The following is a 26,639-nucleotide window of genomic DNA, read 5'->3' as shown; positions in this document are numbered from 1 at the left end:
TTATCAATTGATTGTTGTATGGAAGGAGTTTTGAACAAGCTGTGATGAACAGCTTTAGCCTCAAAGAAGTAAGCAGCGGATCAATAGATTTAAGATGGACCTTTTCAATGAATAGGTTGATTTTTTTTCTATGATCAACATCATCACAATATGACATTTCATTTTGTCTTTGTTTTGTTTTTTTTTTTTTCCTTTTTAGAGGCCTACGATATTTTCCTCAAAATGCAAGGGAAGAATGAGTTTCATCATCGTTCTTATGACATCCTTATAAAAGCATTATTAATACAGAATTGTCTTGAAGAAGCCATTGAAGTGAAACACGTGTAAGGTTTTTCTGTGTTTGGGGGATTTTAATTGGTTGGGGGGGGTGTTTTTAAATAATGTCTGGATCATTTTCATGTGAGTCCTTATCTTTCAATGGGAAAACAGATCATGACTTGTAATTGGGAGCTATGGTAAGAAATAAACCAGTATTTCATAGGGCAATATGCCATATATTAAAAATGTACTAGAGTGACAGTATGTATTGCTAATAACTCATTTCAACTAACAGTATCAAGAAATGTACTTGGCATCAGAACTGGAAGTCTACCCTTCTGGCAGTCTGCCTTTTCCTTTTTAGAGCAATATCCAAACAGACAAGATTCCTTCTCTTAACTGCCTGTGAGCCTTCCCCTCAGTGCCCATCCCTGCTGCTGTCCTACTGTACCCACACTCCCTGGCAGCTGGCTGCCTGCCAAATGCAAAATGGTACGTTTGACTGTGATGCCAGCGGCTAGGAGATGACCATAAACCTTAGATCCAACTCTTACAGTTCTGAAATAAAACCAACCTGCTGTCCTGTATTTTTAGAATCACCAGAATTGAATTAACCTTTAGAGAGTTGTATGGTACACCACTCACTTTAATTATTGCCTGTAATGTGTGTTCTGGTGACATTATAGCTTCAAAGTAGAGGTGTTACTACTCATCAGTGTAGAGGTAAGAGCAACAAAAATTTAAGTAATTTAAGTTTTTCAGTTTCTTCAGCTCTAACAAGCAGAGTTGTTGTCATCATGTGTGTTCTCTGACTGAATACAGTGAATTTGAAAGTGCTTGTAGGTAACTCACATGATGCATAGAGCACTATAAAAATCTAATAATTTTGAGTCAACTTAGTTTTTGATGTCCAGGAACAGTATAGTGTAACATGATGTTTATTATTTTCATGTTTTCTTTAAGTATTTAGACCAAAGAAATATCTTTTAATTGAAAAAGTACTTGAGTTCTACATTCAGAAGAACAAATGTTTTTTCAAATAGGTCTCAGTAACTGGGCTTTATGATAAGGAGTGTTTGTGCTGGATGGCTTATGTCAAGAAAAAACTAAAACAGTGTATCAGATTAAGGTCCCTGAATTGGAACTAACTGATAAATCTTTGTAAATAGAAGATGAAAAGGAGATATTTTAGAAGTAAAAGAATGTTGATAAAATTTAGGTGGTTTGTTAAGCATTCCCAGAAAATATTCATGTATTGAAAGATGTATTGAAAGATTCTTCAGGGAAGAAGTTTGAAACTTTCTACTGAATGTAGAAATGTACTACTTCAGTGTACATGCATTGACTGCTTCCCTGCTTCACAGCTCAAACACACTTGTAAGGAAGATACACAAAGTATTGCATGTTATCAGGAGTAATTTGCAGGTTGGAAGAGCTGAAAGAACATGGTGGCTTGTTCCTAGTATTTTCGTGATTCAGAATTCCCGCTTTAGATAAGTGTTTTAGTATGTAAATTGAAAATGCAGGAAAAAGAATGAACAAAAAATTTTAAACACTAAAAAAGTTGAAAGGACTAACCCCTCTGAACCTTGAGATACTTAGAAAAAAAGAAAATGGGATTTAATAAGAGGTTCTATTCTTGGTCACTGGTCAAAGCCAACCATCTTCATAACCCCTGTGCTTTTCAGAACTCTTATACTCCATCTTGTAGCATAGAAATGCCAAATAATGACATTCTAAGAAGTCTGTAACAGCTCTCTGTTGCATCAAGACAGAAAATGCTTCATATTGGCAGTGTTCATGGTGTTTATCTGTGTATCTTTTTTCTAGTAACAAAATGATGCTTACATTAAGCATTTCCAAAAGTCTGTAAGTTTTAAATTATTTGCTGAAATAGAGAAAGTGATTGTGTGTCTATCCATGGTTGAGGAATAGCAAATCTGTGTGTTTTGCACACATTTCTGCATGCTTGACAATTTTTCCAACCTCATGTTACAAAGAGATTACTCCTGCAAAGCCTAAATGTGTGCAGTGGCCTGAAACCTGTGCAACTCCTAATATTTTCATAAAATACAGGAAAGCTATCTTTACTTATGTAAGCTGACATCTTTTTCTTTTTACTCTGCTTGAAGCCAAATTTGAAATTTAAATAATATTTAGAAAGCCTTACTATGAGCATTAGCATAGGCAACAAAATAAGTAATTTTTTTTTATTTAGAAAGGTCAAATAATTTTAAAACTTCCCTCCTGTTACCAGAACGGAGAAACTTCCATGAAACAGTGATGTAGTAGAAGGAATTGCACTCCTACTATGCATTTGGAAAAAAAATCAACAACCAACCCAGAAGGTTACTGATCTGTTGGTCAACGCAATTGCTTTGCATTCTAGCACTGTTTTGAGGAATATTTACAGCATTTAGACCAAGAATTTTTAAATAGAAATTTAGGAGCATTGGAATGATGGATTAGTTCTGTAATAGTAGCTAACATCTATTTAATCACACTAAAGATTGGAAGATTGGAGAAAGTAAATCCTTTGTTATATGTAATTTAAAGTCTCATGCATGAATTGTTGACTTAAGGGCTTTGACAGATGGGACAAAGGGAAAAAAAAGGCGGAACTGAGCAGTGGGTGCTTAGGCAGGGATTAAGAGGATTGGTTGGGAGAGTAAGAAAATCCCGAGTCCAGTGACTGCACTTGTGAGCCTGGGAGGCTGAAAGTGACTGAGAGGATAGTCATATTGTGTGCACTGTGAAGGATTTTCTTGGGATTGAGGAGAATAATTTAGCAATGACCCTGCTTACCTCCCAATCCGCTCAGCCTCTAAGTTCAAGTAGGTAGGCTGCTCAGTTGTTTGCCACAAGATGATCAGTGAGGTTTATCTTGATTGTTGATATGGTAAATGGCAATGCCCCCCTTCTGTGGAGATTTTGTAATCTAGAAATGAACAATTGTAAAGTTATCCTTCTATATTAAAAATATGGCTCTCTGTTATTTAGGAACGGGAACATTTTGTAGTGTAAGATCAGTGTGATTACTGGTTAGTCTCTTGACTAATTTCCAGAGTGTTAGAAAAGCTTTAGAAGTGTTATTAAAGATTCTCTTTGCTATAGATACGTGAAGTTCTGTATTACAGGAGATAAAGAATTGATAAGCGAAATACAATTTTGACATGGCTAAGGCAGCAAATGTAGTATGTTCACTTTAAAACCTGTATACATCTAGATGACAGAAATTTGAAAATTAATCAACCAAATGATATGGTGTTAGTTCATAATATGCTTTAGTTTATGTTTAAAATATACAGTGCTGAAAATAAATGTTTCATTTTTATTGCTGAAAGAATAGTTTTATATTTTATAATTATGGTGACTATTGAAAAAAGAAGAAAAAGTATCCAGCCTAGGATACAACAGAACAATGCAGGGCATGCAGTTATTTTAGTCATCTAATATGTCAGCATTCAAGAATCTGAACCGATTGTTTAAAAAAAATCTTGTACTTTGTTTCTTTTGTTGCTCACTTCCAACTTTGTCATCTGTCAGAATGCAAAAAAAAATTATCCTTCTATAACCATTGACAGGATAACACAAAAGCTGTCTCCAGGTCGATATTTTGCAGCAATATTTTTAACATACGAACAGTAGTTTTTATAATTTCACCTTGGTGCTCAACCATTTATTATCGTATCAGAAGCATGTCAGTAATTCCTTTCTAAATGTCTGCTTCTTTTAGTGCTGAGACCCACATCAAGGGCTTCACACTGAACAGTGCTGCCAGCAGCCTCCTCATCATATCGCAAGTTAGGCGGGATTATTTGAAAGGTATGTCACAATGCTTGACCTTTACGTCACATTAATGCCTCTGCAGATTTTTCTTGTAACGCCCTTCGAATACTTGGATAAAGGAGTCCATTTAGCAAATTACCTGCTTATCAAGAGCCTTTTGTGGTAGCTGAGAGACGTAAATTACTGTACATGCATTTATAATACAGCTTGAATATGAATGTACTTGTCATTTGACCACTTAGTCCAGTTTCCATTCCATTTAACACAAGATGGGTTTTCTTAAGATGAATCACAGCTCTTCAGACATGCAAAATTTGTGCTCCAGAACGAGAGAAAGTACAGGCTTTCAAGTGCGTTAAAATTCACAGCACAAGTCATTTTGCTTTGGAAATTAACATACTTTAGAGCATCTGAAACAATTCCCAGCAGTTGTTTCTTGCATATTGTGTTGGTTGTGTGAGATACCAGATGAGTTAAATTGACTGTTAAATGTGCATGATTGTGCACTAAATGATTATAATATTGATTTAAAAACTTAATCAAATACTTTTTAATAGTTCTCAATACCAACAGTAACAAAATATTCAGTTTGGTTTTCGTTTTTAATGTAACAGTGATGATAGAAAAGAAAATGGTGGCTGAAGAGTATGTAAGGGTACCCAACAAGATGGTGGATAAAGTTTACAGTTGTGTTATTTTAGTTCTCAGCATTGGTTGTTTTGCAGCCTGGAGTTCAGCTCCACGGTGTTACATTTTACTTATTTAAGTTGTGCTGTAGAACTCTCGTTAGAAAGGAGAACTCTGCAAGCACATAGTTTTACATGCAGTGCTGTGTCTTTTGTCCCTACGGAAGTGTTAATCATATTTTTGTCAGTACCTTTAAGCATTAAAGCAGCTGTGTATGAAGAAAATGTATTACACTGAACTGGGTTTTACTTTCATACCAGAAAGCATACCAGAAAATCCATTTTTGATTCAGCCATCAGTTAATTTTATTTTGTTCCATTATGCGTAGCTGTAGTAGCCCATAAAATACTCTAAGGTGAGCATTTAGATGCAGCTTCTCACTTGTACTCTTCCCTGCAGCTGATAAACTTGTCATCTTTCAAATACCTTCCCCATTCAGTCTCCAGTCTGACATCATTGCCAGGTGTCATTGACTGAAGTATTTGTGGTGAATGCAATTGCTTCTCTTGCTCTTGGCAAGTCTTAAGTTTTTGCAGCTTTCAAAGCCTTCTCCTGACTTTATCAGTCTAATTTTACCTGATTTTAATAATTTTTCTGCTTTTTTTTGTCCAGTGTGCCATGAAGTTTTGCCAGTTCTTCCTAAACATTACACACCAAAAATCTTCCCTTCAGAACATCACTGATGAGTCTATATTCTGCCAATCTCTTGCGCTAACTACATGATTTCTTTTTAGCCAGCATGCTAAATTCTCTGCCACATCAACCCTCTTCCTTGCTGTACTCTAAAAGTGTTTCCTTTAGCACAATACAAAGTTTCTTAAGAAGTCTGTGGAATTACATGCCTTTGCAAAATTATATTTTCCTTTATCTTGTGCATTGAACAGGCTTCACTTTGGTAATTTATTTGAATAGTCAGACTTGATCCTTGTTTGTATTTTAATTTGAAAGATACTGCTTCTCTTTTTGTAAGTGAAGCCTTGAAAATGCAAGCCGTTAAATATTTCAGCTATACTGGTAATTTTCTGAGGCTCTCAGTTTACCAAATAAATTTTTGGGCACGGTCTTTTTGTAGTGTTGGTGAGCTCAATTTGACCTGCATCCTGTGATGGCTTTCACTTGAGTAAAACTTGCTTGCTTTATCACTTCCTCATACAGTTCACCATCATTCTTTGCTGTGTAATGTGGTACAGTTAAAAGTTTTTATGTAGGTCCCTAAATATACTCGTAAGCGCTCTTGTGTCTTCTAGCAAGAACTTGGTAAAACCCAGGTTACTGTAAGAGTCAGAACTTGAGTTTTACGATAGGGAATTTTCAGAGTTTATAGGAAAGCCTTTTAAAAGATGAATGGTTTTCACAAGCACATAGTTACCTGCTTTTAAGTACTGAAAAATGAAGAGATGAAATTACTGAATTCATATTAGTAGTAATGAGTACTTTTGCATAAGGAAGAAAAAAAAAGATGCCAGCAGAATTATCCAGTATGCTACTAGTACATACTTTCTTGCAGTAGTGCTGCACACATGCAATGTTCAAATCTTTCTCTGTCCTAGTTCTTGAGAAGGCTGGTCATGCCCCATGCTGAAGGGAAGTCCACACTTACAGTCAGGAGAGAATTTGAATTTGACATGTGTTTTAAGTTTGTTTTTTAAATTTTAGGTATCTTGCCCCTGATGTATTGCTCCTTTTTTTCCCCTAAAAAAAAAGGGATGCGGGGGAAGTGGGGGGAGGCTGTGCAGGAAGAGAATTTGCTGTGAAGGAAGGTTAGGCATACAGGATGTTTCTTCTTCCTCACTTGTAATATTTGGTTTCTGCAGTACCTGCATATTGAATTGGAATGTTAATGCTGTGGAGTTCAAGTGGGTGTATATTATTTTAGAAGTGTTATCCCTTGGTATTATAATTATTATCTGTGATTAATCCTGCCTATGCTAGTAAGGAGTAAGAGATTTTTACCAGAGGAGCATGTCTTTCTGTGTGTGTTTGCTCATGTATAATGTAAATTGACAAGAATTCTGGTTAGAGAAATGAGGGTGACTTCATCTGCCGTGGGTTTGGGGAATTTGTGGCAGACAAACAGGAGATTGATTTTGTGTGATTTTAACATAAGTAATTGCTCTAATTTTAGGAGTCCTTGAGGTAACTGTCCAGATTTGAGTTTATTTTTGGTCTGGTATGGAGAGTTGTGTCCCATGTTTTGATTTAAAAATTAAATGTTGGTAAACAAAGTTTTGGTGCACACCTAAAGAGACAAATCTGAACACTAGACTTTAGCAGTTTCAATAATGAATTACATTTTTAAACTATATTTATTGTTAAGTATGCAAGTTTTGTTTTTTAGTAAAGAAAATTGATTATAGTTTGGAGAAAAAACAAGCTGAAAAGGTCATTACTTTAAAGTCATAAGGGAAGATATTTATGACAGCTGCTTTCCTTGACCTGGATACTAAAATAAATTAATTGTTAAAATTACCTTAATACTTTTTATTGAGTAAATATTACAGCATTTTAACCTGAATTACTGTTGAAAGTTTTTATTTGTGTGTGTATATATTCAAGTTAAAATTCATTATAGAAATTTTGGGGTTTAAGTTCAGCAAGAGAATTATTTTCTGTACATGTGTTTAAAAGGGTAGGGTTAATGATACCAGCAGCATGGTTGCCTTCTGAACTGAAATCTGGTTTCCTTTTCCCTTATTTCTTTACCATTGTTAGATGCCATGGCCGTTTTAAAAGGAGTACTTGACAGTGGCTTGTTGCCTACTAGACCAGCAGTTACTGCACTCATTCAGGCTCTGGCAGAAAAAGGAGATCTAAAGAACCTGCAAGCACTTAAAAACATGCTGGAAGACGTCACAAAATCAATTGGTTTATCTGCCTCACTAATTGCTAATGCTATTGCTTTGGCTCATACTAAAAAGTAAGTATTTCTAGGACTAGTATATGTAATTCGTTTACGCAGAGTGGTGGGAAATCACTCGCATTATCCATTTCATTCTGTTTCTGTTTTTACAGTGTCCTAGATATTAGAATTCTGGTCAAGCTGAGCAGTGTGCTGTGCAGTTCTGTTCTGGTATTGTTTCCCAAACACATTTGGGATTGAAAATCATTTAATGATATACAGGGGTATGAAGCATTTGGGAGAGCATAAGGTCTTCTCTGGTGCTGTAATTTAGCTTTGATACATTTGTTCTAATGTATTACACCATGTAAAGTGTTCTCCTTGGTGTTAGGTCAAAAGCCCTATGAAATCTGAACGTAAAATTGAATTACTTCATCAATATAAATGTAAAAAATCTTGGACCTTAGTTCTGATGGATTATGCACATAATACTTGTTTGGAAACAACAATCTGCTACCTGCTCCAGTAGTTGAAATCACAAAATATTATTGTGTTTACCCTCAAAATGTGAAAGCCAGACATATTATCTGTGGAGTGATTTTGTATTATTTTGTCAGAATTTTAAAAAATTGGCTGCTATGCTGTTTTAGGCCACTGTTTCGATCATGATAATTATCCCCATGTTTTGAGTATCCTTTGATTCAGCTGTTTATTTCAGTATCGTGTTCTGCCCAGCATTTTTGGTTTAGTTAATATATTGGTTCTGTGCTACTTTATCCTTTGTATAAAACTGCATGGGGGAAGCACTTTTGGGGGAAAGGGCCTACTATGAACTTCTCAAATATGCTTTGCAGGAACCAGTCTTCAGGAATCCTACATATTCTGTTATTTTATTTCACACCGGTTTCATCAGGTAGAGCTCCTGTGTCTAACTCTGCAGGAAAGCTGTAGAACTGTGTGGTACATAACAGATACCCAGTTGCCTCAGGCGTGCCAGACCAGAGAGAATAGTCACTGAAGTGTTTGGAACAGCAAGAGGACTTGAATTGAAGGAGAACTGTGTAGGCCGGTTCCGGTAGTGAGCTCACTGTATTTTCAGCCACTGAAAAACAACGTCTATAAAGGACTGATCTTGTAAATACTTAGATCTGAGTTGTCCTCGGCACACAGTTCTAGTGCATTGACTTTTGCCTAAATTAAATACTCCAAATAGGAGAGATACTTCAGGATTTGTCTCATAAGCTGCATATTTTCCTATATATCTGTGTCATAAAAGTGTTGCAAAGTCATGCTATGTTCTTAGGATGTAGATTGGTGACAGGAATAAATAAATAAATAAATTGCTGTATGCAGGCACAGGTTATTTAAGCAGCACCAACTTTTCTTTTCCCATACTGAAACTAACTTGGATGTATGAAAAGACTTAGCAGCAGCATAAATAGTACGCACCTTATATATTCTTAAATATCTTGCAAGCTGTACCTTGAGAACAATGTAAAACAGATTCTTACACATATTTTAATACATGTTCATTTATTGGTAGATTCATGTTTTTGATACAGTTTTTAAAGCATTTTTCATAGCTTTCAAATGTGCTGCATTTGTGCTTCATCTAAAAGCACTCATCGTGTTCCGATTTCTTTTTCAATTAAATTATTTTTTAGAGTGGACTGGTAAGAGATGTTGTCATTTGAAATTTTTAGAATGCTAGAAGTAGAGTTTACACTTTGGTGAATACTTCCTGCATGATTTCATTAGCCTGTGCTATACTTAAGCCATAAGATTAAAAGTGTTTAGACAAAGGTACTGACTCAGTGGCATTTAGTATTGTCCTTTGCATCCAGAAAGGCAGGCATGGGAAAAATCGGGTAAATAATTAATTGAATAACATTAAAAAAACTACTTGAGTTGCATGCGTTAATTATTCAGATACCTTCCATTAATGTTTTGATTTTGCCTTCTAGATTCGCAGAACACATTTTCCTGAAGCAGATAGCTGAACTCTTCTTTCTTAATGAGGAAAAAAGTGTGTCAAAATTACTTAGGCTTTGTACAGGTTAAAGGTCATTAATAATTTTTATTTATGGGTTAATTATTCATTTGGTCGTAAATGGTTTCACTTTTACAATATCTGAATGAAGTCATAGGTACTCAACCATTCCGGGGAAATGTACAACCTTAATGTAGAAAACAAAAACTTCAATATAATTGCTTCTTTAGGTTTTGAAATCTTGATTTCAGAAACTAAGCCAGTTCAATCTCTTTTCCTAGCAATGACCTTGATGCTGCTGTGGAATACCTTGAGCCTCTGCTTATCTCTGGTGCACAGAATCCTGATCAAGCTGTCAAAAATATTTCCTATTTGTTAAGAAAGGTGTCTGAGGAAGGATTAGAACCAGCTTTGGAAAAATGTAAGTTAATTGCAATGATATTTAAATATTCTGACTAGACAGAAGTGTTATGAAAGAGCTATTACATGTAAAACCTGCTCAGTCAGCATAAATCATGCCTGTGAAGTTTACAAAAGTGGCTTTTCAATCAAAGATTTTCCTTACGTACCCATCATTTTGCAGTTGGGGTGATGGCAGCACGACTGGCCAGTCAGTTTGGAATTTACAGACCTGTCACAGATCTTTTCCTTCAATATGTCAGTGCAGACAGAGTGGATGATGCCAGATCGCTGATACAGGTAATGACATAACAAGAGAGGTACAGAAATGCTTAGAGCTCTTAAAAGGTTAACTGAGAAATTGTCAAAAAGAGGTGTTGTGTAGTGTAGGCTAGTACTAGTATGCTTTTGAATTACAGTGTGAGTAGTAGTAGCACACTTTAGACTATTCCAAACCACGAGCTGGTACTTTAGTACAAATGGTAGTAGCGGGTGCCAGAGTTGGAATGTTTTGGGTCTTCTAACAACCTGAAGGAAATAGAGGAAGACTTGTATATTGCTTGAAATTCCATCCAAAGCAAATACTCTTTTGTAAGTTTTCTGCTAGATCTAGCAATTGTTTCTTGCAAACCATTTCCTTGCAACTTCTCACATAATTTCTTAAGTGCTGTAAACATAATACCTTACAGCTGTACAGTTTGCAAACCAGAAGCAAGCAATGCTTGCTTTTTGTGGACCTTATTTCACTTGGTTTCTGTAATACTGTATATGCTGTATTCAAGGTTTATTAAGAGCTGAATTTGCTTTCTATTTACTTGAGTGTCACAGATGCATTAAAAGACAAATGCTGGTCTCTGAGGCCCAGTCCCGACTGAGTTAGAGACCTTCAAGGGATGAGACAGCTGCATTCATGCTATTTGTACAAAGCTAAAGACAAAGCCGAGCTGGAGGTGGGATGAAGTGTGGGTGGTGGGAGCTGCCCAAACAGGCTCAGTCAGGGAGGCTCATCCCAGCAAGGTGGCAGTCCAGCCCTCACGCTGGTTCTGCAGATGGTTCTGTGTGCGTAGGCTCCTGCCTCAGATTGAGGCCTCTTACCATCTCCTGGTGGTGCACACTACTCATTTACCAGTTGCTAAGTATTTTAAGCTGTTAAAGAAAAAGCTCTGCTTCATTCATCAGATGTTTTATGATACTCCAAGACCATTTTTTGAGAAGAATGCATACCAACAAATATGTTCAGTTACTTCTGCTACAGTATTATTTGTATATTCCCTGCTCTGGAATATGACTTTGTTTATTGCTTTGCCTAACTGGTCTTCTGAGTATTAAATTAAAAGGAGACTACAATTTTGATATAAAACCCTCTTGCTATATAGCATCAATATGCAAAAAATCTCGTTATTTTATTCTTCCTGATTTTTTTGATTGCTCTTTGATTGAAATGAATGAAATTGAGTGAATAAAGAGTGATTATGATTTCTTGCTTTTGTGAAGATAGGGGGTTTTGCATTTTTAAGTAAAATAAACACGTTCTTAAAATTTTTCAAAACATGGAGTAATTTCCATTTATATATTCCTAAAAATTATTATAACAGCATCCAACTATTGGAATTAAATTCATGGCTCTGTAGCATACTTGAAATAACATTGTATACCCTATATCTTGGGGGAGAATTTTAAAATATTTCATGTTAAGTGGACATTCACAGGTAAGCTTGAGTTGAAACTTCAGTGTGTATGAGAAACTGTTTTTTATTTGGTTCAGGAAAAACTTGCAGCTGTGTTAAACATTCTTGACTGCTATTGTGGATCGAGTATTCTACTAATAGGTATCTAGAATCTAGTAATAATCATACAGTAATAGTAGTAATACACATATAGTACATTCATAATGGCATAAACCAAAACTTCTTGTTTGCATATGTCTAAAATATTAATTGGATGCAGTAAATTCATGGTATGTGTATTTTTACATGCACAGTATTCTCTTCCTGTGCATTTTGGTACTGATAAAATATCTTACAACTGGTAAAAAGTACTGTGCATTGTAAGAATTTTAAGACTGACACCTTTGAGGAACATATGCTAAAATATAGTCTTGTCTATTTTATTTTGCCCTTGTTTCTAAAGTAAGATAGATTTTTGATTTTTATCTGGTCTGTCTCAAACTTTTCTAAGTTCAACTTCTCTCTCTCTCAAACACTGTCTATTGCAGTGAAAGCCTTTTATAAAATAGAGAGATTGAAATCAGTCCTTTGTATGCATAAGTGTAGGTAATTATACTTTAAAGAGAACTTGCTTTGTACATTTTAATTTTTATAAAGAAACGAGCAGTTATCTCCCTGACACCTTATTAAATGTATAATTAACCTTATGATCCCTAGCTCACTTGTGAATGCTTGGCAGTATAATTGGAGAGGAATAGTGTTTCTCTTTTTCATTCTTTTGCAGTCCTAAACCTCGTTTTTGTGGTATGTTGAAGTATTAGTTTAATTCTTTCCCCTTTTGTTTTAAACAAACTTTGTATCTACCATTTTAAAAACAATGTTTACCAAAACAGTGCACAAAATGAACTTATTTCCTATGTTCAGTGGTGGCTTTTTTTTTTCAAACTAATGGTCAATTATTTGCCTTGTAAATAGGTAATGTATTAGTATATTATTTTAAACATCTGTAATTGGAATTTTTCACCTTAGTCATTTTGTTTATCACTAACCTACTCATGACTGCTGCATTAATTATTTCTTTTTCTTTAGAGGTGTGGTGCATTAGTTGAGAAGAGAGCTTTAGTGAGTTTTATGGCTAGATCAGCATCTAAACCTGGACAGGTATAATATTTTTTCATGTATATCATTGTATATGTAGCAAAATACTGTTTCATCGACCTTTGAAGTGTTTTGGATCTTGAACTTCACAGTTGACAGCTTTATCAGGTTTCTCGGGGAGGGGGGAGGTTAATTTGCAGAGTTGGTTACATTTAAAGGAACAGTTTACTTTATGGAGCATGATGGAAAAGGAGGATGTAGTTTAATATCTTTTCCATTGTTTCAGTAATTTCCTGCATTTTTGATGTTATACTTTATATCCTACAAACATTGTGCTTTAAATGTTTTACTGCACTATCCAGTTCAGTGTCACAACCTGAAAGTACTTATTTTGTTGGCTGCATTGTATGAATACAAATGCAAGTTTAAACCTCAGCCTCTCTCTAATGATAAAATGCCTCTATGTTGACATTAGAAGACACATTTCTTATTACTTGTTATGGTGATTTAGGCATGTATCTACTTTGAGCATCTGCTTAGATTCCTGGCTTTGTGCTCATTCCCTATAATTCGAAATGCTCTCATTTATGTGCCTGCTTTATTCCTGTCCCTCCCTCCCTCATAGTAAAAAGCAAAAAACAACCAACCAAACAAAAAAAACACTTCACAAAAAAACCCCACCCCACCCAACACTGAATAACTACAAAAATACCCGAAAACACACATATGCATGCCGAGCCACATTGATTTCTCTTTCTTAGAGGAGCTGCATCAGGAGACAGTAATACACAAAGTAGAATAAATACTTTTCAAAGGAGGGAAAATGCACATTTATCTTTCGTGGAAATTTCCGTTAAATATTCATAGATTAAAAGTTCTTCTGTTGAAGTGATGATAAATATGATGATAAACACCATCTTTTGGTGTCTATGGAAGAAATTAGAAAAATTGAAAATTTCCAGCTTTTCAAGCTGAAATTTTAATAACACATGGAATTTAGTAGTATGTGATAAAGACTTTATTAATTTCTATAAACTCTTTCTAATTCCAAACCTGAGAATTTTTGAAACTGGGATTAGAGGTTGAGGGAAGGAGGTTCCAAATTTAAGCGTATTAGTCAGTGATCTGACTTCTTCTAAGCACTGATCATAGCTACCACTGACCTCTAGGTCAGTGAAGGCTGCTGAGTGCTTTGCTTTTTTTTTTTGATTGGTTGACATATTCTCATTAATACATTAATTGCTTCCTTCAAAAAAAATAGAAATGTTTAGGCTTCTTGAGTATGGATTTTAGTCCTGTATTTTGTTTGATTTATTTTGTGCCTGATTTCTTTTACTGTTTTGTATCTGTATATGAAATTTTGGGAAGGAAATTATTATGTCTGCTTTCAGTTGCACAGTCCATTCCTTGTTATCAGTACAGTTCATTTCACTTAAAAGATCTGAAATAATTATTCTAACTTTGGCAATTTCATTTTGTTCTTTAAGATTTGAAGTTAATGCTCTTTTTGTCTGTGCATTAAATTTTATAGGCAAAGAAGATCGAGACACTTCTAGAACTGATTCCTGAGCATCTAGATATGGAAATTGCATACCGTTACCTCATGAAATGTTATGGTAATTTATTGTCCTTGGAATAGTTTTTTAGTAAGAACTCTTGAGACATTAAGAAAGGTTGTAGAAACCCTTAGACAGGGGGAGTAGGATCTACACTGTGTAACTTGCTTTACAGTTTGAGCCACAAAGAGGTGGGGGGTTTGGGGGTTTTATGTTTTAAGTCTGTTGTGTCTGTGTACTATCTTAGCTATTAGGTTGGAAAAGGAACCAACTGACCCAGGCCTTGAATCCTTTACACAACGGGCTGGGTCAGATTAAAGGATACTCCTACAAGAGAGGCAAAGTAGGGGCTTCGTGGAATAAAAAAGCATCAGTAGTAGAAATGAATGGCTTTTCAAATTAATCTAGCTGTTTTCCTCAAAACATGTAATATTGGTTCCCTTTATGTGTGTGTTTCAAAGTCATAAGTGATTAGTTCTATCAGTAATGTGCAAGGACCTTATTGTTATTAGTGTAGATTCTTTGTACCTGTTTTAATTTAGTGAAAGTTAGTATTCCAGATGCCTTCATTTGGATTTACCTAAATAGTTGAAGTGCTAATCAGTTCTTATAGTTGAAGTCAGAGAGGAGCAGCTCTAAAAAAATGAAGTTGTTTACTTAAATACGTATATTTGCAACACTCAGTCTTGAAAACCCAGGACATATAGCCCCTATGGCAACACTCAGTTGGAAGCTTGCATCTCTGTGCTGTAGCGTCCTTTGCCTGGTGTATTCTGATATGTTCCTTCAGTTTTATTACAGGGAGTAAATATTCTCCACACATGTATTACAAACAGAAAGATATAATGACAGAAGCCCTTGTGCTTCAATCTATCACAGAGGAGATAAATAGGAATAATTAGGTAAAACACTTCAAACCCAAATCCAAGGTGTGGTGTTAAAGGAATACAAACTTTACTGTATTTGAATCAAGTTGTAGAAGTTCTCATGATGTAGTAGTATCTAACCTACCAAATTGACTTGCTTAGTAACATTCAAAACAGCAATCACTACCAAAATTATTTAGCCCCATAGTTTTATTCACAGCAGGGGTAAGTTTTCTAACATGTTTTTATAAAACCAAAAAACCACCCTTTTGTCACTAGCACTGTACCTGCTGCTTTAGACTCGCCCTTTACTGCTTTTTGATTTGAAAAAATTAATTTTTTCAATATACTTTCCAACTACATCATAGGACAACAATTTCATAAAGAGATTGCAGAGAATCAATCACTTGCTTAATTATACCAGAAACAGTGGTTAGAGTGTATTCAACATGTGAAGCCACAGTGTATGTGAACAGATGGTTGCTCTAGTATCTTTAGGCAGAGATGTAGGTGCCTCGTAGCAGGTTCTAGAGGAGGCATTCAGTACCAGCATGAAGAGTTTTATGAGCAGTTCTCAGGTTATTCTGTACAAACATCTCACCTGTATGACACTTAGATTCTACTTCTGTATCAGGTAGAAGAATGCACATCAGTTACTTGATACCCTTTACCAGGGCTGGGCTGGATGAGTTGTACTAGGGTATCTTAGTATTTTCTATTGCATCTTTCTGTTTTAGGGAAGTAAGGGGTTGTCCTACTTTTAGGATATTCAGGGGCATTTACTATATTCTGTCCCCACGCTGTATAATATGTACAGTCCTGTACACATGAACAGCAATTTAGCAACCTCTTCCCCTCATCCCTTCTCTTCCATTTTTTGATACTTTCTGCAGTGGTGTGTTAGTTTCATTTGGCTGTTAAAATGATCATCAGCAAAATTTTTAGCACAACTGAAATTTAGAAGGCTGTGCTTAGGTTGTGTTCTAGCCAAGAGGGCTAGAAATAAGATCTTTTCTTTAAAAGTTTTTTTTTTCATTTTGCAGTTAGTAAGCTTTTAAACATGATTTCTCATTATGGGCCGAGTCTAACCTTGTAGTATCATAATTTTCTAGAGAACAAATGATTCTTCTGTCAGGTCCATTGTTATTTTTAGTTAGAAAGGGGAATGAAAGACAACAGAGTATTATTACTACAATTGGTTGCTGTTGATAGTTATCAAACTAAATGGGCAAATACAATGATAATTGTTTATGTGTTTAGCAAAGATATAGTAGAATATAGATCAAAGCTGAAAGAAGCCTGATCTTATATCAGACATCCACAACTGAACAAATGAAGGGACATATACTCCTTTCTTTGTCCTGAGATGTGATCAACTGCCAGGACTAGATTTCCTCCTCTAGTGAGATGCATGATTCTTTGCTGTACACCTTCTAGAAAAAGGAAATATGTAAAATCACATTTGCGTGGTCCATTAAACCCAATCTAAGTATTAGCTCTTTTTTTTCTTTTCTGCGCAATAAATACATATATTTTAAATAAACAGTAAGTTGATGATTTCTATTAGGCTTTCCTTAAACTGTCACTTCATGCAGTTTCTGCAGTAGCCTCCCACATCCAGAAAGGAGCTCAGTCACTTGCCAGATGTGAGTGGAAGGCTTTTTCTCGTGAGAAAGGGTCACAAGCTATCCATTTCTGTGTAATTAAAGCTCTTTTTCTTCAAGAACCATTTTTTTTGTAGCCCCTGTAGTTGTGGAGATGGTGTTTCCAAATGTGAATAAGTAAGAACCTGAGGCAGCTCCCATACTGCAGATGTTTGTGTTTTCCCAAGCAGCAAAGTGAATTTAACTGGACATGATGGCTTCCTTGTTGTTCACAAGGTGTTAGGAACTGTTGTACTGCTTCTAGGACCCTGAGGACAACAGTGAAACTGTGAGGGGTCACTTCAATTTCATCCCGATGCTTCTCAAGCAAATGTCTGAGCAGCAGAAAAGTCTGTGGTTAAGCATGAGTCAGTGTGGGAGGAGGAGTTTCTCCCCTTTAGAGGAAGGAGAAATATACTCCGCTCTTCTACAGCTAGAAGTGAATAGTGCTTTAAATAAATGAAGAGTGGATTAGTAAAAACATGTTGCAGGGGATGGTACCTCTTCTGGAATATCCAGAAAAATGTTATTGGTTACCTACGCAGTTAAGATTTGTAATAGTGTTAGTGGGTCAGCAAAAATTTTCTCCCGCTCAGTAGGATGAAATGGGTTTTTCTTTGTGTTCTAAAATGAGCATTTGACCTTTGTTTTACTTTGTTCCTTTAGGTTATAGTTTCAGTGTAGCCAGCACCTGGAACTGTAACAATATTCTGCTCTTACTTAAGGGAACTAAATTCTGTTATAGAGTTCTCACATCCTGAATTTGTGTGGCTTTATGTTCTAGCTTTTGTTTTTAATTTTTATCATTTACTTCAGAAAGAGTCACGTGGCTCTTGTCTCACATCCTAGAGCAGTGTGTTCTCACTGTGCGGCTCCTACTCCTTCATGGTTCCAGCACAAGCTTGAGGGAATTGATCATCCAGCCTCAAAAAGGAAGGCTAGAATGGCTGTATGTTCTGTTTTCTTATGTGAATTGTCAGTAGGATTTGAAGAATATCCAGAATATTTGGAATATTGTGTATTAAAATATTTAGAATATGTTTTGGCAAGTAGTAGGAATGTGTGACATCATGGAAACAGGTGAAAAGAGGAACACATAATCACTGGGGGTTTTTTGGTTTTTATTTTTTTCCTTAGAATTGGATGGGGATGTTGCTTCTGTAAAGGCTGTGTATGAGAAAACAAAAGCAAAGAATATACAGCTGCACGAGCTATCTCTGAAATCTTTAGCAGTTTTTCTGAAGAAAGTAGGAGAGCCTGTCCCTTTCACTGAACCCCCTGTGAGTATTTCCTAATTAAGAAATAGATCTGCAGAATTGTGTGTGTTCAGTGTTAACAAAACAAATTGCATGAATAATTACTTAGGGATTAGATCTCTGCAGAGACTTCTCAAAGGAGGTAATGTATGAAGTGCTGTGTTGTAGCAGCTATAGTAATCTTGTGTTGGATTTGACTTGAGGAAATAAAACCTCTTGGGGTTATGATATTTAAACTACGCGATCCTTATCAGACACTCATCTACAGGTGTACCTTTTTCAAGTGTCCTTGGGGCGTTTATCTAAGCAATTGAACTTTAAAAGGCTATAGAATGTGTATTTCATTAACAATTAATGGGGTTTAGTTTTCATTAATTACCTGTTCTGTATCTAGTACAAGTTGCTGGTTTATTAGGATGGGATTTTAGAACTGTAGGAATTACTTTTCTTCTGCAGTTTTGCTTCTAGCTGCCTTGCCAACAGATATATGCAACTGTGCAAATATATCTTGTTGGAGGGTGACGAGTGGCACGATGCTAAATCTGTCAAGGCGGTAAATACTTTTTTCACATCATTCCTTTGACTAGTACTCTACCATTTTAGCAAAGCAGACTTTAAAGACTTACTATGTTTTCCCTCTCTAAGCAAACTTTTTATTGCCATTTTCTAGCCACTTTTTATGTTCTAAAGTAAGTGTTTTTCTATAGTTCTGTAAAGACCTGATTATATGCTGTTTCTCCATGATAAATGTGATTTTCTTCTCATTTTGCAAAGAATTGGAGAAAAACTTGGCATAAAATATTTGGTTTAGCCCTTTACCAGCTGTGGAGTGTGTTCTGCAACCTTGACATAATTTATAATCTGAATTTTTATTTGGGCTGTGTAAATTTAAAACCTAGAATATCTGTTTCTTACGTGTAGCTAGTGAAAATACGAGTGTTTTTTCAAAGTCACTGAAATGATTCATTTTCTGATTTCCCTGTTCAATTTTCCTCTAATGCAGCCTGGTCTTTAAAAGCATCTCATAATTTTTTTGACACAATTGCAGATTGCAGTTAAAAAGTATTTTCATTTTTAAAATGAAATTGATTATATTATTGCATTTTGTAATAGAAGCTTCATTATGCATTTTTGGCAAGGTTTTCCTTTTCCTTTTATTCTCTCTCTCTGGTATTTCTCTTAATTATACAGACTTCAATACAGATCTAGTTTTGCATGACAGAGAATAATAGATTTTGCTTTTGTCAGGACATAAGACTTTGTTCAGAATTAGTAACTTTTCAGTTGAAACAATGTTGAACTTGTTTATTCCACTCTATTTATAGGAGACATTCAAGTTCTATGTGGAACAATTGAGGAAAAGAAGACTTGAAACATCATGAACAGACAGTCTTTTATGCTTTAGTTGTTTATGAAATTGTTTAAATATTACACTCAATAAAAATTTTAAAAAGCATGTTGCTCTGTGTAATTTTTAATATAAATCTGTGTTTAAGCAGCACTTTGCGTAGCTGTAATGGATAGAAACATTCATTAATAGAGATGCTGTTAAAATTGCTAGTGAAATATCAAGGTGCAGCTTTCTAGGCTATTTCTGTTTTGATGTATGATCTGCTATAACCGGAACTGTGTTGTGACTCCTGTTGATTCACCAAATACATGTATATCAAGAAAGTTGCTGGAGGGTTATGTAACTAACTCAAGTAAACTGTCTTATCCTTTATTGTTCTTTGCCCGGTCAATGTACTTTGGGGTGAAAGTGGAAGGGTAAAGAATGTCATCTTCAGGATTCATCTGTATCTACACAGAAAATAAACACATCTTTTTTTTAGATTTCTCCTAAATGTACTTCTCTTGTGTTAAGTATCTCATTAAGGCATTTGAATATTATAGGTAAAGGCAAAATACTTTTTGCACTAGCTCGTGTGTTGTAGTTTTATAGCATCTTTACTTCATTCTCATAACTGTTAGTCCAGTTAATTTTATGGATACAAGAACTGCATATCCATGAAAATATGCCTTTTAAACAAAGCAGTGCCCATTATTTGCAGGGGTAGCGGTTTTTACTTGCTGGGAGGCTGGTGGGCATATGCTTTATTTGTGTAAATGTGGGAGTAAACCTACTCTGATGTGATGTTTTACAGTCCAGAGATGTGGAATCATGAAAATAAGACACTTATAAATTACAAAGACGAAAAAATACATAGGAAATACATCCATTATCTCTGTGAATAATGATGGAAACTCAGAAATGTGCACATTGGTATAACAAATGGAGTATGGTGCCTACGCAGTACTTCAAACAGGTTTTAATGAAATGAAAGCTTGTTTCTGTGCACTTAATAACTTTGTTTATTAATCTTCACATTTTCAGTTAGTTAACCTTATCTTTCTTGGGTTTTCCTGTGTAGGCAAAACTGTGGCAATTAAAAACTCATGTGTGCACGCAAGGTTTTGGCGAAATTTTGAAAGACACGTACTACAGTAATCTGAATATGTCAGAGTTAGAAAGAAATTTGGACCTAATTTTTTCAAGTAAAATTTCCCATTAACTAGTATATTTACAAATACACAGAAAATTTCAGCTACACTTAAAATGAGGCATAACTAATCAGGGGGCTGAGGAGAGGCAAATTTGTTTTCCAAACAAACTGGATGAATCCTATCTGTGTCTGCTCCGTTGGTGGTGTGGTTTTACAATGACCTTCATTACTTCACACACATAGACTCGACAACAGACTGCACCTACGTGGCTCTAACCGTCTGGCACCCTTTGTTCCTGGGTTGTCAAGATAAGGCATTAACATTTGAAATTTCATTCATAGCCTAATGGTTGTGTGCCCTATCTGAAAGCAAGCCTAGGCAGTACTCAGTTTATTTCATTTCACAAATGGAGATGCTTCTTTTTTCTAAAGCTGCAGCTACATTACATGTGTTTCAGTGTAATAGCAGCATAATTGAAGACTGGGTCAACTAGTTGGCGACCCTTTCTCTGGTGCCACAGCTCTTGTTTTTAGAGGTCACCTCGTGAATCTCTGTTTCACAGTGGTAGCCGTGTTCCAGTAAGCGGAGTCACATCTGAGCGTAACTGGGGACAATGGGCCCGTATGCTTTTCGAGCTAAGCTGGCCCCTAGGATAAGGAAGAGGATATTACTGAAGCAAACACCAGGTCATTGCAGAGGAAGTTAACGGCAGATCTTAACTACCTTTTTGACAAGGAGGTGGAATCTCAGGTGGTCGTGGACCAGGTGCAATTGGTTGTCAGGTGCTGCATCTGTCATGAGCCTGTTCAGTGATACCGGCGGGTTGCGCTTGCTGGCTGCTGCCTTCTGAGGCAGAAAAGCGGTGCACAGCGCTGCAGCCAGAGGTGTGGCTGTGTCTTGCCCATGCACAAGGTCTGACTGTGCAGCATTTGTACTAGTTAGCATCTACACATTCTCCTGCTAACTGGTTTGACTTGAACTCTAACAGAATAATACCCTATAATTTAATAGTTGCAACTGTGGAAATGGAAAGTAAATTTGATAGCCTGTAACTGAAGAATATGAATTAAATGGGTTTTGGCTTTGAAACTGCATTTTGGGTGATCTCATGGGAAGTTAGGGGTTGAATGAGCCAGCGGCTGAGCCGATTAAACATCAGTGCGGCGCTGCAGGAGCATGAGACCAGACAGTACCAGGGTTTTGTGGCAGCAATGAGAGGGTAACGGGCAAAGGTGCACGCTCGTCATTTGGGATCACGCTGCAATAGCCTGGGCCCATGGAGCCTGAGGCAGAGATGGGAAGGCAGAGGTTATTCAAAAGATGGGTAAAGGCTGCCACTGTGTCATGATATTTCTGATTTTCTGTTCTAGTAAATGTTTCATGTACAAATAAGGAATGATTACACAGAGGAGAGCAATCTCTCCTGTCTTTAAAATGTGGGACAATGAGGGATTTGTGCCAGTCGGGGACACAATCATCTCGGTCTGAAACAAGGTTATACCAGAAAGGTTTTGCAGAGTTGGCATTTTTGCCGACTTTTCTAGAATACGCTTGAAATGATAATATTTCTTGTGCATTGGTGTGCTGAGACTCAGCTATTTCAAGCATGAAGAAAAACGCAGTTTAGAAGGTTAGCGATTCTTCACCAAATAGGCGGTTTCATTATTTATTTCTTTATATTCAAAGAAAGAAACCTGTAAGTTGACAAAATGCAGAATGGCAATCTTGCAAACTTGTCATGGTGATTTATTAGTCCAGATACCAAATGTACTCTGTCACACTGACTGTAGCACACACCCCTTTAAAGCAGAAAAGAATTATTTGCCACCAACTAGCAGGTAACTGGGACTGTGCAAGATCCAAACCAGGTGCAGTGTCCATGAGATAGGAGCACGCTTTTCCAGAGGCCTCCGTGGGAAGCTGAGAGTGTGCTGACATGAAATGACCTGACATGTTACTGTAAAAAGCAAATTGTGGGAGTGTGTATGTGTTTGCATAATAGTGCGTCTTGATTGGGGTTGAGAGGACGGGAGAAAGCTTGCTGCTTGAATTCAGATAACTTAATCTCACTTCTGTGCCCTGTGCCACATTATGGATTCTCCTCCTTCCCCGACTCCCCCTTGGGGCAGGGGCAGGAGGAGGATGCTTTTTGGGTTTTGCCCTCAACATGGGAAAAGTTTCCTTGTTAGCTACCAATGTAGTCATTTTGCAGCATGATAATTACATGCTGTAGTTCTATCCTTATCTACTAAAACAGTTCATTCAACTCATTGTCTCCTGAGACCCTTTTCTATAGCAAGAAATGTAGCTTGTAGTAGCTGTCTTTAGACTTTCTTAATAGGTACCCACTGTTGAAAATGGAGTAGCTGAATGGATCGTGTCTTTGGCAGTGACAGCTCGGAAGGTTTTTATAGATTGAATGCCTGAGTCAGCAGGATTCCAGCTGCAGTTTACAGTAACAGGAGGATCATAACAGTGAAAGTAGGATCATGAGTGCACATATTGGCAGAGAAGTAGACTGGAAGCGTGTTCACCAGAGTACTACCATATTTATTGCTCTTCTCAAACGTGTGATGCTTCTGGACTCCCCAGGAACAAACACAGCAGAGGAGGAAGTGACAAAAGTGGTGGATGTGACCAGGATGTCTTGTTGTTCAATGTGGGAATCGGCATCTAGAAGGAACGTCCAATTTCCTGCACTAGTATATTGTTGCTGTAAAGGTGAAAATAGCGAGTGCGTAAGAAAAAGCTGAGACTGTCATTGAATTTAGCCTTCTATAGCAAAGATTTCTCTACATTTCTTAAAATTTATTCTCAGAATTTCTGTATAAAGTCAACTGCAAAAAGATACTTCCTTTCCAGAATGGGTGCAGCCTCTAGTGGTTTGCCAGTACTTCTGTGAATCAGTAATCAGAGGAAACCCCAAATCCTTCTAAATTAGTGGCTTCAACTGAGACTGTAATTTAATCAAAGGGCATCTTTCTGCATATGAGTGTGCAGATCTTCAGGAACAGGAGGAAAGTTCTGGGTTTCCCATTAGGTATGGAAATAAGAGCAGATGTGGAAGTTTGAGGTTTGAGTTTTCTCTACTGTTTCCTGTAATTAAGAAAGTAAGATAATAGAAACTGTCTTATGCACTACCTGCTATAGACGGGGTTTCCATATTGATCTACTTTTAGATAAAACTATGAACACAAGGTTTCCCTCTGATACTCTTAAACCTTTATATTACAATTGGCTAATACTTCACAATTTCTCATGTGATTACTCTTATAACACCGTGATAAAGCAGTGGTATCTATAGAATTGCTATTGTCTGCAGCAATAGCTCCAAACCTCTTTGTAGTTCTGTGTTTCTCATTATTTCACTCAGCTGTAAGTGCTGAGTGAAATATGACTATGAACTCAAGGTTCAGAAAGCAACGAACCTCAGTGTCTCACAGTGAAAGTGATGATTCTTGAAAACCAGCACCAAATTTAATTCTTGGTTTTGCAAGTAGTTTGCACCTGCTGTTCTTCACACAGTCTGTGAGACCAGGGCAAATCTGAAGAGTGGAGTTTTGGGAAGAGTTGCAGACAGCAGAGATGAATCTTCAGAGGAGGAGAGGACCATGGACTTTTAGACAGAAAACAGTTTGGGCTGCAGGGAGAGCAGTGGGGTGCAGACTGGATGAGGTTGGCCTGGCCAACCTCCTTGGAGGAGGCTCTGAAAGGCTGTTTTACTGGGTGCTGGATTTTTATTTGTGGGAGAGGGGCTGTGTAGGGTAACTGTCAAAATACAGGATTTCCACAGAGGAACTTTCAAGGGATTGGAAGTACTGGGAAAATACTTAGGTGGGAGGGATGAGAGTTGTTATTGTGGATGGCAGTAAGATGACAAAGCTAGCAGCTTCAGCGTGATGCCGTAGGCCTGCTTGGATTGGGAGGGAATGACCGTGAGGGGAAGGAGCAGCCTTCAATTTGCAGGCAGTCAGGCTGGATGTCACACCACCGTGGATCTTTGCCTTTCCCATGGCTCCCACTGTCCCTCCTCAGCCACTTCTCTTCGAGGTTCACAGGGGAAGAAAGCAGTGTCAGCAGCAGGGGCTGCTAAGGGTGAGTTGGCTGCTAAGCCCAGCTCAATGAAGGAAGCAGCTGTGAAGGACTGATCAGAGCTGCTGAGCCAAGCCTGGGCTTCTCGTGCCTTTCCACCATGGGGAGTCATGATGGTTCTAGTCCTGTAATTACAGCTGGAGCAGCATCATGTGCCAAAAATCCCAAAGGAAGTTTGTTCTAGCAGCTGCCTCTTAAACTTCACCCTTCTCAAATTCAAAAGCAGCTCTAGGAATAAGTGCACTATTAGTGTAATTTAGGGTGGTTCTAAAGATGAGTCTGAATATGGGACAGTGTTTAACATTGGGACTGTTACCATTTCTTTGTGTCCTGATACTGAAGTTGCAGCCTGAGGTGAGGCTGTAACCGAAGCAACTGTGTTAGGTTGCTGAGCCCCCTACCTAGCCACACTCTGAAAAACTTTCTGCCTGAACCAAAAATAAAACAAGCAATTGCCCTTGTTATTTGCAGAGTTCCCGGGGATTTCCATCTGATCGGTTTAGCTAGTCGTGTGAACAGTTCATGTGTGGAGGTTAGCTCGACTGTAAATCTTGATCATCTCTAGCAATTGTCCATTTTTAGGGCCCTCAAAACCCTTTGTAAATAAAATTATGCTCTAAAAATTGGAAATATGATGGAAAGTGTATGCTCATTGGAAAATCCATGAGGAGCCATATATCCATAGACTTTGCTTAAATAAGGTTTTTGCTTTCCTTCATGATTTTGTAGACTCAGCCTGCATTTCAAACGTTAATGTTCAGAGTGAGAGAGCTAGTAATATCATGTGTTGCACCTGGTTAACTATTCAGCATTCCAGGGAGGAGGAGAAAACCCTGATCAAGTGCGATAGCCGAAAGTAAATAAATATGTATATAATGTTAAATTAATTGTTTTTAAAAAGCCTTTAGTTTTCCATCTTTTTTTTATAGCTTTAATGACAGCCATATTTTTCATCATTTATAATACACATAAAATATTGTGCTCCAATTGTTTTATGCCCAGGAATAAAATTTCTGCATTTGAGTGTCTTTCTCACTGTCATCAATAACATTATAGATTTGTCTAAATTCAGCAAGTAAAAACAAGGTTGAAAACTATGTTTTATACCACTAGCTGCAGGGGGCATAAAATTACGGTAATTTGTGGCTTTACTATTGTCAGTCATGTTCAAGAGTTTTTTCCAGTGGAAATTTATTACACGCCTGGCACTGAGCATACTACAAAGCTGCAAGGCGTTTGTCTAATACAAAAGCACTGAGAAATTCCCTATGAAATATATAAAGCTAAAAACATTCATTCACCTTTCTTTTGTCTTGCTTTTAGAAGGAACAAACCCGAAGCAAGCGTGTCCAAAGCGTTTAGCAGTGCTGAGCTCTGCTGTCATCAGGCAGCACACTTTTCTAGGTAACAATTCTTGGCGAAAATGGTTTTTTACGTGATTAGTAGTAGGAGTTGTGGGTACGCAGGGAAAGCAGGGAAGCAGGTACAGCATGTGATGTGAAGGGCCAGAGCCACTGTGCGAGGAATTACTGCAGGACTGGTGGGACGGTGCCGGCTTTCTGACTGTTCCTGCTGGCCTGAAATGCCCCTGTGTCTCTGAGGGGGCTGGCAACTTATGCCCGTATTGCGAGGAATTACAAGCCAAAAAGTTTATTAAATGGTTGTATTAAAGGGATGCTAAAAGAGCAGAAATGTTGTGGGCACTCTGCCTTTCTCAGCTGAGATCAGCCTCTTGGGGCGATGGCAACCACAGGTCTGACCTCTGACTTACCCACCTGGAAACCCAAGGACTGCCCTGTGTAATGTAACATCCCGCGGCCGGTGGCAGCTCATTAGGGCTGCACGTGTCCTCGTTTTCAAAGTTTTCAGTTTGTGCAGCACGTTTTGCTGTTGCCTGGTTTGGAACTCCATTTTTTGGCTTTGTGCCTTTCTACAATTAGTTGAAGCACTGCGGCAAGGTGATTAGCTATTTTTAACTAAGAGTAGTAGAAGATTTGGGTGTTTGTTGAAAAGCG

General features: G+C 37.1%; 1 protein-coding gene across 2 annotated transcripts in view; it reads left to right on the top strand.

Moving 5' to 3' along the window:
• LRPPRC (leucine rich pentatricopeptide repeat containing) overlaps positions 1-19,504 on the top strand; it is a 92,661-nt gene extending 73,157 nt beyond the window's left edge. For both annotated transcript variants that reach the window (XM_074818041.1, XM_074818040.1), the window contains exons 30-38: positions 200-323; positions 3,995-4,083; positions 7,447-7,651; positions 9,845-9,984; positions 10,147-10,262; positions 12,719-12,790; positions 14,259-14,343; positions 17,930-18,072; positions 19,374-19,504. In XM_074818041.1, the coding sequence (XP_074674142.1) occupies positions 200-323; positions 3,995-4,083; positions 7,447-7,651; positions 9,845-9,984; positions 10,147-10,262; positions 12,719-12,790; positions 14,259-14,343; positions 17,930-18,072; positions 19,374-19,430 (1,031 nt within the window). In that variant the 3' untranslated portion in view covers positions 19,431-19,504. The remainder of the gene's footprint in view (positions 1-199; positions 324-3,994; positions 4,084-7,446; positions 7,652-9,844; positions 9,985-10,146; positions 10,263-12,718; positions 12,791-14,258; positions 14,344-17,929; positions 18,073-19,373) is intronic.
• The last annotated feature ends 7,135 nt before the right edge of the window (positions 19,505-26,639 follow it).

The sequence above is a fragment of the Strix aluco genome, chromosome 3, assembly GCF_031877795.1.
Source record: "Strix aluco isolate bStrAlu1 chromosome 3, bStrAlu1.hap1, whole genome shotgun sequence".
Taxonomy (NCBI): domain Eukaryota; kingdom Metazoa; phylum Chordata; class Aves; order Strigiformes; family Strigidae; genus Strix; species Strix aluco.
The sequence above is the reverse complement of the archived record's forward strand: the minus strand, read 5'-3'. Positions and strand labels throughout refer to the sequence as shown.